At 39.0% G+C, this 13,464-nt stretch overlaps 1 protein-coding gene across 4 annotated transcripts; it reads left to right on the top strand.

The window, feature by feature from the left end:
- Window positions 1-188: 188 nt before the first annotated feature.
- On the top strand, window positions 189-12,736 carry masp2 (MBL associated serine protease 2). Of its 4 annotated transcripts, none has more exons than XM_077616164.1 (8): window positions 189-363; window positions 673-747; window positions 7,360-7,454; window positions 7,596-7,770; window positions 7,831-8,008; window positions 8,734-8,865; window positions 11,262-11,458; window positions 11,625-12,736. In XM_077616164.1, exons 1-8 carry the CDS (start codon window positions 334-336, stop codon window positions 11,802-11,804), a joined length of 1,062 nt encoding a protein of 353 aa, XP_077472290.1. In that variant the 5' UTR covers window positions 189-333; the 3' UTR covers window positions 11,805-12,736. The 4 variants fall into 4 exon arrangements, with proteins under 4 accessions (XP_077472290.1, XP_077472284.1, XP_077472308.1 ...); XM_077616158.1 differs by having other exon boundaries at window positions 7,548-7,770; XM_077616182.1 differs by lacking the exon at window positions 673-747.
- The last annotated feature ends 728 nt before the right edge of the window (window positions 12,737-13,464 follow it).

Raw genomic sequence — 13,464 nt, 5'->3', positions numbered from 1 at the left:
ATATACTTTATTCTGAACTTATACCAGGGGTGGGCAAACAGGTCCTTTTGTTCCAACCGATCCAGCACAGACACTTTGACCAATGAGATTTCTGCAGAAAACAAGAAACACCTGACTGCAATCCACTGATTGCACTTGTAGGATACCAGATTGGTGATAAGGTGTCCTCTTTATGGATTGGTATGAAAACCTGCACCTACTGTGGCCTTATGTGGAATAGTTTGCCCACCCCTGGCTTATACTGCGCAGTCTTACCTCCTACAACACAACCTGAACACAAACAGACAACCATTTTTAAGATAAATTTAGAAACCTCAACTTAAATGACAGCGCATGAAATGCCTGAAACTTTTTACTCCTGTGGTATGTATCTTTTTCTGATTCTGTTGGGGATAGCCAATGGGAGAGCAACTTTATAACACCAATTTGAAAATTAAGTACAGGATGCTAGAGTGTATTAACATTTCAACCACCAGTCCCGAAATGTTTGACAATTGTTGGTTTTCAAGTTGTACAACTATCACAGCTCATCCTTATGTATCCCTTGCAATGCAATGTTTAAAAAGCAAAACTTCTTGGCAAAGGGCAATCTTTTTTTTTTAAACACGATAGTTTGAAGGGCTGGTCACTTTAGGGTTTATTCACCATTAATGCACAAATGTGTGTGCACAGGTCCAACATCAAAGCAAATGCCTGCAAGCCAAGAAGTTTATTTCCTTTCCTTTTGATCTGAAGAAAGAAGAAAGGGTATTGAGATTTTTGAGAAATGTCATTCAAGCGCACTGTTACTGTGTGTGTGTGTTTGTGTGATGGTGGCAGGGGATGTATTAGTGTGGAGTTTGAGTTTGTTGCTTATTATAACACGAGGAATAAAGACATTTAAATGTACTCGATGTCATTAATCACTAAGCCACTTAGTTTAGGTACAACATTTTAAGTGACTTGTGTGCACATGACTGAATCATTTTGCAGGACAATTTTCTGAATGTTAATTTGAAAGGAGCCATGACCTGTGCAAGGCACAGGTATGTATTTATTTATTTATTTTTTACAACAGGGCAGTCATGAGTGTCTTTTGATAACTGATCCATCAAGCATGCATTATTTCAGTCATATACTATAGTCAAGAATAGCGTTCTACACTGTTTAATACAGATGCTGAAGTAGGTCAATCTGAAGTGTTTTGCCTTGACTGTCGTGTAATAGTTTGCGCTTTTTGAAAGGAATGGAGAGATTGTTTTTCCCAGCACAGGCATATGACGGTTAATGGCTTTCATAATTCCGTAAACCTAGTTGAAGAGAGCTTGTCATTATAGGGTCCATTGTTCCGTTCACTCCTGAACAAAGCCCAGATGCCCTATGAGCTGCCTTCCACATGAAAGGCTGGACACGTATAATGACCATGTTCAAATTTGGATTCTACTATTCAACTAAAATACAGGTTGTGAAGATTGTTATTAATAATGACATTTAAAAAGTGCAATGCATTTGTTGCCAAAGTCTGCTTTAGGGAATTACTTATTTTCTTGCTCTTTTTCTGGTGTATGCACTTTTACTTGATATTGCTTTCCAAAAGATTTGAGATAATATTACTTATTTTTGGTGCAATATTCTAACATGCTAATGTTTGTGCAAGAGGGGAGATACAAAAAAAAATCATCGCGAACCAGGTGAGGAGGAAGATCTCTTTTGGTCTTTTGGTTAATTTTAAAGGCAAATATTTCGATTTTATTTTGTCGAACATTTTTGATGTGGTGTTAAACATTTTATTAAGGGTCGTGTAGTGTCACCTTTTTTGGTTGACTTTTAAAGCTCTTAATAGTGTTTCATTACAAATTTCTAATTTGGACAATGATAATAACATTATTTTACCTTTATACATCATATAAGCAAAGCGTGTTGTACATTAAGCATCGCTGTCATGAATAGAATCTATACTTGACCAAGCTATTAAATTATAGCGTGGAATGATGCCAAATAGTCTGCTTTTGAAGAACTTTTAAGTCCTAAGAAATGTGCACAATAATATGGCAGTCTAATCATACTTTTATGTAAATAGTTACCAGAACAAACCCTATTTAGTGCAGCCTTTGCTCCTATAATAGATTTGTTACCACAGTAGCAGATAGATGAGTGTCCAACAATGGCCTGCTTAAGACTGTTTTCACAAGGGGACAATTGCGCTCTTGTGGCATGGCAATACACCTGATTGCAGTTGCTGTAACAAGACAAAGTCCTATTATGTCAATTGGCCGGGCTGCAACGCAGACACGCGTGTGAGAATGTACAAACATGTACACACTTATCATACATAAGGGTGGCCGCTGGGATCCTAAATGTCAGTGGAGTGTAGGCGACAGTGATGGCTGATGGGAATTAATGGCATGCGAGCTTCTCACTGCAGTCAACACCATTTTTCAGATTGGAAATCCATGTTTCATGTTAATGCCATTTTTCTCTCGCCTAACAGACCGGAAAATGTCCCATCAATTATACCCGAAATAAAGCATCAGCTATATCCCCAACGGAGTTATCGAGTCATGGTCCGTCAGCGTTGTTAGTGTGTATTATTATTTAGCAGTGATGGCAGCTTTATAAGTTAGTGTCTTACAGATTTCTCCAGTACTTGTCATTTGTAGACTTTGGAATTTTCAAATTTTACATTGTCTCAAATTGTATGCAATTAGAGGCGGAATGTCGACAAAGCAACATAATGTAGATATTGGCAAAAAAAAACGGTCTGCAACTTTTCATCATTGCTTTTGGTTTGGAACCATATGGTGACCTGCCGGAATTGCTCAACCTGAGGTTGGATTTGAATTAACGGGGAAATGACCGTACTTGTTATGTGTGGCAAAAGGTATCTGTGGAAGATCAAATTGAAAGTGTAATGGGATGGATCCCTACATTTTAGAATGTACTTATAAACTATTGCTAAATATAACCGGTCTGTGGTTCTTCAGTTGAACTGTGGTCAAGAAGAAGCTAATTCATTGTGTAAGCAGAGTCCTATAGAGATGGACTGTCGTTTTCCAGCTTTGGAGGACATATTAGGTAGGGCCTATGAGGGGCCTGCAGCATCATTGGAGATACTCCCCTCCCCAGACACAGCCATTTTCCAACAACTTCCAGCTCCTTTCCTCAGGTAGAAGTTTGAGGATAAGGTTAAAGACTATCTAGAAAAATGTGTCTAAAGAACTGGCCAAGAGCCGACTTTGTCTTGAATGAACAACAATTTCAAAACGTCCCCTTCTTTGGTTACCAGCTACCAATTCAATCATCAATCCAGTTGTAACTCTAGAAGAGTACATAATTTAAATATGCATCTTTTTTAGGGCATGTTATCTCCCTCTTGTATCACTTCTATTGCACTTCAGAATACTGAGAACAGCCAAACAAATTACTACATTGGACTTTAAATTGTCCTATTTAGTAAGTTTAAATTTCCTCAGTCTTCAGCTCAGTTGGAACACCTTCACTTAAGTCAATAATTAGAGTACATAGTTAACAGCATGTGGGTGGCTGAGGGGATCGTAATTGCAGCCTTTGAAAAGAGAGTAAGGGGGAAGGTGGCAGTTGAAAACACGAGGAAGCGCAAAGACTGTAACTGCCACAAAGAATCTCATGAATCCAACAGAATAATTTCTTTCTCTTCCAAGAATTTCAAAACATCAAAAATCTAATGCAAGCAGAAGGAAATGAACAACTTGAATAATCAAGCAGAAAGCATTGAAAATCTGGTTCGGTTTCATTCCAAAGATCTGGACCCCTTCTTTGTTCACTTCACAGAGGTAAACAGTTTCGATTCTTTCATCTTTTTAAGTGGTTGCTTAGGACCGGCTGACTTGCTCGAAGAAAACACTTTGTTAAAGGCACCGTAGCGCAAGCACAACACATCCGACATCCTCTTTGTGTTCCTGCAAGTATCGACTTAATGCTTTTCAGCATGTGACCTGTTTCAATTATTAATGCTACATGCACCAGCACATGCAGCTCCAAAAGGTCCTGTAAAAGGACTTCAATTGTGACGCATATGTTAAGTATCTAGCTGCAGTGCTTATTGAACTTATTCAACCAACTGCATTTAAATATTACCCAGCATCCTAAAGTGCTTTAATGAAAGCCTGAGAATTCATCCATTTTGATTAGATGTTTAATTTCAACACAAATCCGTTGCAAATTTTGTTTTCACAAAAATAGCCATTCAGTTTTTATTTATGCTTTTACTGACACATTATATGTTATGTATTATATATTATAGTAAGGGATTTCTGGTCATCATACTTCTTTACTACATTAAATGTCTGTGACCTTGGGCAAGATTCCTATTTTTTCCCCAATGTGTCATGCATTAGATACAACAAAATGAGTGTGACCTGGTAGAAGTTAGTCATCTATTGACCTCACCACACGAAGGTGTAGACAACCACCTCACCCCAGGCCACACCACCACCCAAGCTCCACACTTAGGTCACACAGTCTTATTTTCTAAACTTGCCCAAGAACACACATTCAATGGGACAGAACTTTTTTAAGGAAGTGTGTGTCTTTGCAATATTTATAAAGAAATGACTCAAGTAGCCTCAAAATTATAGATCCCAGCAAGTGCTCACAATTATACTCCGCACAGGGCACATCACGGAGATGCAGAACAAGTGTAAACACTCATACGAATCCTGTCTGTCAGAAAGTGAAACTCAACGATCATATCAGGCATATCTGGTCTGCATCTCAAAAGCAAGTGTAATGTGACTCAGAGCTACTTACATATGTAGATTGACACTCACACAGCCTGGATACATGAAAGAAAAGTTCTTTTTAAAGAAACTTTTGAATAATGAATGCAGATTCTGGTGCTCCTGGGATTTAAATCAGGTATCAGACACAGATGGTTTGAGAAATTGACAGGTGAGGGCTGCCTAGACAAATTCACCTGCCATCCAGTTTCACACACAACATCCAAAGGGCTGGAACAATTAGGACTTTGATTTTTTTTGCCACAATATATTTTTCTTATTGTAGAGCAAGGTTTTAGCAATAGATTTTTCGTGATTTAATTTTCACCAAAATCTGCAAAAAGAAGTTGAGAGCAACATGTTGGTTTTCCAAGCACTTAATCTTTACAATCATGTCAATAAATCATTCAAGCATAAATATATAAAGCACTAGTTATCAGTCCTAGAAGTCATTGTGGCATTTAAGTGTCAAACCCTCGGGTGACATTCAGCCACTTGTTAAAGGTCTAGGTTTGAAATATTGCTTTAAGCTATTGTTTGATGCAGCTGGACGTTAATAAAGACACGGTTTGATTTTCACTATGTTCAGACTTTTGTGAACGTAAAGCAAGTGTAAAGTGAATCGGCCTTTTTATTTTCCTTTTCTGTGCTGCATCCAACATTCCAACAACTATTGTCCACAAGTACTATTTCTACTATATTTCTCCCTTCTGAAAGCCCTGGCGCAAAATCTGCCTTTAAGATTTGCAATAAACCGAACTTTGATGTAAAGGTTTCTGTATGAAAGGATTGGTAATGAGCATATCACGATAAAACAAGTGTGAAAGAGCTAACGCATCTTACAGAACGCTATGATGTCACAAATGTGCTAATTTTCACATGATGTCACCCATCAGCATTTTGCAACTCTCCGGGGTTGAAAAAGAATGCAATTAACGGGAAAGAGTGATTTAATCACTTTGACTGCAATGTATAACCATACAACCAGTGCTTAATGATTGACAAAAAAACTTCCCATTGACATGTCAAAATCTGTCGGTATTTTCCCGAGCAGAGGAAATGAATATGAGACAGCAAACCTGAATGACTAATGTCATATTAACGTAAAAATGAAAAGGCATTAAAATGTTATTTTTGACTATGGTAGATATTTATCCAGGAGGTATTTGTTTAGATCCGGAGGGTGACATCCTGATGCATCAAAGACAGAGTGGCAGATGGATGGCATTCATGAAAGACAAAACCAACATGTGCAATTAAACGTACTTAACATTGCAGCTCATTTTTCTCGGCTCACAATCTGTACAAAACGTACGATCAGAGAGGTCATTTGCAAATGGGAGATGACAATGATGTTTATATAGATGATTACAGTAATTCATTGCTGGCTGGAAAACCTGTGCTTTGGTATTTAATGCTTGAAAAAAAATTCAAACCTTGTTCCACTCAAGTGGCTCTCATATCAATCAAATACTGACAACATGTGCATTTGATGAAAGCAGACAGAACTTCATAATTCCAATTGAATAGTATTAACAAGTCCTACCTTTTAACCATCGTACAGATGGGCAAAAGACAACTGGTCCTCACTGAGGTCGCCTGGAGACTCACGCTAAAGTACTAACTGTATGCTGTGATTATGTTTAAACAAAAGGGGATCGCTTGCTGAAAGCAATGGGAAGGATGATACCCTTATCATTGTTCTAGGGCTTTTATTAAACTGTCTAACTGCTTGCCAGGCTCAGAAATAATTAGCTGAGCCTTGTCTCATTTACATACGTGGCGCACCAGTCCATTTTTTAAGATAACATGTTGGTCATTTCGGGGTTAAAGATACCCTATTGGATTGGATTGGATTGAATAACTTTATTCATCCCGTATTCGGGAAATTTCATTGTGACAGTAGCAGAGGGTGATTAGACAACAACAACAGTTTTATGAGTTCACAATGTGATTTAAGTGTTAAGTTTGTGGGCAGAGGACCCCAAAGCAGGCAAATGCACAATCCAGAGTTGGAACTTTCTATTTATTTCAAGCCTTCCAAAGGCGGGCGAAGGCACAAAAGGAGCAGCGCAGGTGAGTCCTTTGTCGTGGAGGTCGGTAGCCGAGGGGTCCGTAGTGTTGTCCGGGATGAATGTACAATACGTGTGGTTAAGATCGTGGTCGTGGTCCATGGTTGTGGGGTTGAGCATGGATCTTGGGAACAAAACAAGAGGTCGGAGATCAGGAGAGGCATACAAAGAGATAGCGCGAGAAGGTACTTAACAGTAAACTTCTTAAGACTATCCAGTGGCATGGTCATGCTCTGGTTGTTGCTTTAAATACTTCCTGGGCCTGACATTAAGACATTTTGGGGGGAAATGTATGTCGGGATAGCAGCTACAAAAACATTTGAGTACTGAACAATGACATTCTGGCATGATGTCCTTCTAAAAATGTGTTTTATAAAGTTAGTACAATGAGATGTCTAGCCCCCAACTTGTAAAGCTGTGATGAAGCTGCAAGATTAGAGGTTTCAACATTATATTGATGTCCAGCTACTTTGACATCTGTGACCAAGGGAGGGGACAATGATGACTGTGATCATGTGCCTGTCGTACATTGTTTACCTAACTGTCAGCAGGGAAGGACACATAAGTTCAACTACCCGGAGAGCACTGAGCAGAACACTAGTCAGAGAAAAAAAACATATCTGAAGATTGCTGCCAACATGACCAGGTAGGTGTCTTGTTATTGTTGATTTTTTTTGTTTATCATTACTATTATGCAAATATTCCTGAAAGCAGCTGCACTCATACGTATTTGTGATAGTGGTGGCTGTGTATTTGTCCTACTCTCCGTCTTCCATGTGTCGCTGAGTGTTGAATTGACAGGCTTATACGGCAACTTAACTTCCCCCAACTTCCCGGAGCCATACCCTGATAACACACTCATAGTGTGGAACATCACCGTCCCACCGGGCCACAGGGTCAAACTTTACTTCACCCACTTCAGCATGGAAGCGTCCAACCTGTGTGAATATGATTACATTCAGGTACGGCCTTCTCACTTGATTTGATTGTTGGCCATAAATGCCATGACCCTGTCTAAACAGGTTTTGGCAGAAGGCAACTATAGCATGCGTTTCTGTGGAGAAGAAGAAAAGAACGATGAAAGCACCCCCAGGAACACTGTCATCCTGTCAACTGACAACCGCATGTCAGTGGTCTTTAGGAGCGACTACTCTAATGAGGAGCGATTCACCGGCTTCCAAGCATTTTACACCTCAGAAGGTGACACAGAATTTTGACACTTTTTTTTTTGGCCAGAAGGCATATATTTCATAAATCTGGTTGTATTCAGTTACACTGGTTAAGTAATGAATTTAAAAATAGGTGACATATTGTAGCTTATGTTTAGTTGTGTTGAAGGTAGAGGAAAATACCAAAAATTATATTTTTTTGATAAACCAACATAATGTAGATTTAACAGGTTAATTTAGTACAGTGACATTTCTGAAGTGTTCTGACCCCCTGAGTGGTTTAGAATCGACCATTCTTAGAGAGTTAAGACGAACATGGTTCTATGTTTCTATGTTTTCATAGATTGGTAAGAAATAGTGCATGATTTTTAAAAACAATATGTAATGTCTTTCTTGGCTCAGTGCCCCTTTTTACATCATAACATGATTTCTCAGGAGCGTTGTGTCTGCATCTCGTACTGTGGAGATGGCAACCTTACCCCAATACAGATATTCACTTCACACCCATATATCTCCCCCCCTTTTGAGCAGCTAAGCATACCTTAGTTATATTATATAACTTTTATATGTACATTACGATTGCATTATTCACTCATCAACAACCTGAACATGCGTGTTGGCTTTATTTTACTAGGCTCCCAACCTCTAATTTATAATAATCTTGTAAAAACATATGATACATATGTATGTGCACTATATAGACCAAGACAGTCAGACGGCATGATGCTTACCTTCTGATTCAACTCTTCTCTGCAGACATCAATGAGTGTCGGGACATTGTGCACCAGGGGGGAGCCTGCGATCAATTTTGCCACAATTACATTGGTGGGTATTACTGCTCATGTAGGCCAGGATATGTTCTCCATCTCAACAGAAGATCGTGTACAGGTGAGCAAGAATTCGGAATTTTGACAATCTCAGTGAAAAATGTATTGTAAACTGACAAAACAAAACAAAAAGACAGTTTAATTCCGTCATTCAGTAGTACTCTTTCCACATCGGTCAAAAAGAAAAAAAGTGTTCACTTTCCATTTACTGACGAAGGGAATGGTACTCTTTAGCCGCAGTATACTCAATGGCCCCTTTGACTGACTTGCCACTGGTTTATTTAGGGTTTTACAGTTTATGGTGGTCTTATAAATCTAAATTGCGTCATTGCCAAAGACACGGCTGGTTCCTGGTTATTCTGCAGGGAAAAGCAAATTCTAATCGGTATGAAAACTGTATACCTGTGTGAAAAAGTAATACGTATATTGTTGACATGAAGTAATGAATCACAATTACTGATTTGACATGCCTTGACTGACCATTAGAAGGTGAGACTAAAGAAATCATACAATGAAATAGGCAAAAGAAAGATTATCTGCCAATGAAATTTACTGTTAATACTCATAGCCTCTTTTCCATGAACATTTGCATTGTCTGGTACTACATCTGAACACTTGCTGCGTCATGAGTGCAGCCTTAATGAATGCCATTAATTATGGAACCGCAAAGGATTTGAGTGAATTATCATTTCATAAACGACTGTAGTGTTTTTTTTTCCAAAGTGACTTAATTCTCTGAATCTCTACATTTTAGGGATTTTTTTTTCATATAAAATACGTATATGTATGTGCTCGTGTGCATGAGAATTATTTTCTTTATTTCAATATGATGAAGGTAAAAATGCACGAAAGGGAGCAGAGCACTGTGTCACTATTGACAGCTGCTGTTTTTGAAGGCAGGCTTTCAATTTTGTGTCATACACCTAACAAATTTGCCATCTGGAATTATTCGTTAGTGGGGCCAAATTGATTTATATTACACAAGTGTGCCATGTGTGTAACATTTTTCGGTTCTGGCAGCCTTACAGAGAGTGCTTTTCACTTTTTTAAACCGTAACTCTCATCATGTGCGTTGTTGTTTTGCTCTCGGAGATGGTGAAAGTACTAACACATGGTACTTCACAATAGGTTTTGATGTGTTTAAAAAACAAACAAACAAACAAACAAACTAGAAGTAAGCAAAAATATCTGTAGTATCGGCATAGTCTTACATACTGTCAAAATGACTTGCTTCAGAGTTTTGCTAGTTGTGAACTGACTAGTAAAGTAATACCATTTTAGGTGATTATAATTTTCAAAAAAATGGGAAAACATTTCTGAAATGTACGTAGAGCGTGGCACCAGATTTTTTGCATGAAGAGCACGTGCACAGTGAGTGCGTAGGTGCAGCAGTGTTGTCATATTAGGTAGACTGTATTTATGGTGTGATTGTTCTAGAGACTTAAGGATCTGGCAACCTTGAAGTGCAGTGCACTGTTGGCTCCTGATTGCCATAATTGAGCGCTGATGGCACAATACATTCACTGGGCTTAAATCAGTCATTTATTCTTCTTGCGACCCCGCGACCCATTAGGTTGGGGACACTGCGGTTCTTTTTTCCCCCTCATTGGATGAATAATTTTATAATTTTGAATGCCAGAGGATTGTTTTTCTTTCATGGTCGTAGAAGACAGTGCATGCCTTATGAAGCAACACTGGAGCTAAAAACTAAAAACTGCAAGATATTGTCCGTATATCTGAATGTAACATTAATGTTCCTAATGTGCATTATATTGGCACCTTAAATCTTCAAGCATATGATTGCAAATTACAAAGCAGAAATACTGCTCTATGCTTAAAATTAATGGAGGAAACGAAAAACTGGCCTGAAGAGCAATGTTCCCTCTAATTTTTCGTTGGTCTGAGCAGAAAGTCAACCTCCCTGAGCGCACCGAGTACCAGTGTGAGCGACATCATCGGTACTCGGATGATTCGCCTAAAGACGTTTCGCCGACGGACGTTTGACAGACGGGCAGGTCGCCGAATGAACGTTCGGCGGAACGTCCATTCGGCGACCTGTCCGTCTGTCAAACGTCCGTCGGCGAAACGTCTTTAGGCGAATCATCCGGTCACGACATCATCATTGCTCGCTATGGGCACACCAGTATCACACCTGCCACAAGCAGGTGCATGTCAATGTTCCCTCTAATTTTTCATGTAAAACATGCTGTAAAACACGAAAAACATAAGTGGACAGAGCTACTGCCACTGGCTGCCACTTAAACGGCGCCATCATGGGGAAAGGGGTATAAAAAAAAAAAAATAAAAATAAAAATATCTGATTTTTTTTTTTTTTACTGCGCGCCATATGATTGCTGCTGCGCAGAGAAGACGAGAGTAGTGCGCAATTGCGCACGCGCGCAGCTTAGAGGGAACACTGCTGAAGAGCAAAATATTTGATCTGGTGTACCTCAACAGTACCATGCCCCAGCCAGGTCTTGACGAACCTGTCAGGCCTTCTGACGAGTCCAGGCTACCCGAGCCCATATCCGCCCATGATTCACTGCAACCACACCATCCGTCTTCCAGAGGGCTACAGAATAATCCTGGAGTTTATAGAGCCTTTTGACATAGAAGGACACCCAGACACTCTCTGTCCATACGATCTTTTGAAGGTTAGTCACGTGACTAGAGAGCAGCAGCTCAACAATATATTCGTCGTCCTGCATGCATAGGCCGTTTGTCGCCGTCTTCGCCATGCTTAGTTGATATACTGTTGAGCTTTACGGCTTCTTGTTCATTTAACATCAGTTTCACAAATCACTGCTTGTAATTTGGAAGATTTCCACGAGCCATCGAGATTACGGACCATTCTGCGGATCCACGCCACCAGACAACATCCAAATTGAAAGCCTCCAAGCACATGTTGCATTCAGGTCGGACTCCCGTGGAAAAAACAAAGGATGGAAGATCAAGTACACAAGTTTAAATGTCACTTCCCTTGTTGTAATTAAGACTTGAAAGTTAAGCATACAATAACAGAGTCAGCAATAATTCTGTTAGTATTTATGTATCTCGGGTACGGTTTTCCAGATTTTGTAGGAATGAAGAGTATGTCACTAATTGAGGACACATTAAAATAGTGTTTTATTACATTTTGTGTTTCAACAGGTTATTTTTGTTGAAATTCTTGAGTGTGAAGTATCTTCCCAATAACAGTTTTTTGGGTAATGAAAAAGATGCATTTAATATGCTGAAAATCACTTTACTAAAATAAAATAAAAACTGTCTGAGAGCCAAATAACTTTAACAGCTACGCCGTTAACCTTCATACATTATGCAGTTCCTTCCTACCTAATTCCAGCTCTAATTCTCTGTCAAAACAGTTATTACAGGGTGCTCCACTACCATGAAATTGCTTCGAAGGTGGCACTTTTGCACTTGCTCACTGGCATTTCATTTGTCTCTGTTCAACAAAGAAACCCACTTAAGTGTGTTGAGGTGCCAAAGAAATGCCCTTGTATTGATGTAGTCATTTCTTTTTATTGCTTCTTCTCTGAATAATGTAGAATTAGGCCGACATCATGACAAATGAGCATAGTAAGTGCCGCTTTATACTACAAGTTTGGTTTACAGGAAATCACAATTCTTGTCTAGTGTTGAAAGTAATTCCAAATTGAGGTTGTGATGAAATATATTTGGTTTGGTGCTTTTGATAACATTGTTCATAATTTTTCTCCATACTTTTCAAGGATTCAACCTCAGGCGATCACTGACAAAGCTCAGCAGTTATGTATGTCGATGTACCTCCTATTGGACTCTATTGCGAGATATATCTATCAACATGTATGGAAGCTGGGGGGAATGGGAGTGAAAATACACTCTTCAGGTTTGTGTCTATGTTTGACAGTAAACTATTATACTTAGGCTGGCATTAAAGAGCTTGAAACATCTATTTTTTATATAATGTGCTCACTGTGAAAACTTCACATTACTTCACTTTATTCATGACTATTGGTGTGTTGAGTTCAATGCCAAATAGCGATGGTACTCAAAATGTCTGCTCACAAGTCAAAGCAGATAAAGAATTGGCATAACAACAAACCGAATCACGTTCCTTAAGCCTATGCTGTAATTGATGTCAGATGAAAACATTATTTTATACTGAAAGAAATTTTAGTTTGATTAATATCACAGACTTGATCATGACCAACATTATAGGTGTAATTCACTGTTGGCCACAATTCAAACCTGTACTTTGCACTTTTAAACAATAGTATAAAAGCATGAAATGGGCTGCTACCACAACAGCCCAGTTGAATCTAATTCCACAGGAATTACGCCCACCATGACACCTTTTAAGTTGCTGTCTCACAGCAAAATGCTGCAAAATGTTTTCACCTGTACTATAGATTTGATTATTTTGCAAACTCTGACCATATCTATTGTAGCAGAGTTTAAAAAGGTGGAAGCGAAATGCGTCTTATGTTTCATGCACGATTCTAATATACGTCACACATGTTCGAATAATTAAGACCATGCTTGTAGTGGCCACTCTGTGTGCACATGGCTCATCCACGTGAAAAATCGAATGCACTATCATGTGCCCACCAGATGATTTAGTCTTACATGACTCACATGGGCCTGTATCATGTGTCTGCTAAACCAATACCTCCTCTAG

This window comes from Stigmatopora argus, chromosome 1, assembly GCF_051989625.1.
Source record: "Stigmatopora argus isolate UIUO_Sarg chromosome 1, RoL_Sarg_1.0, whole genome shotgun sequence".
NCBI classification, from domain to species: Eukaryota; Metazoa; Chordata; class Actinopteri; order Syngnathiformes; family Syngnathidae; genus Stigmatopora; species Stigmatopora argus.
The sequence above is the reverse complement of the archived record's forward strand: the minus strand, read 5'-3'. Positions and strand labels throughout refer to the sequence as shown.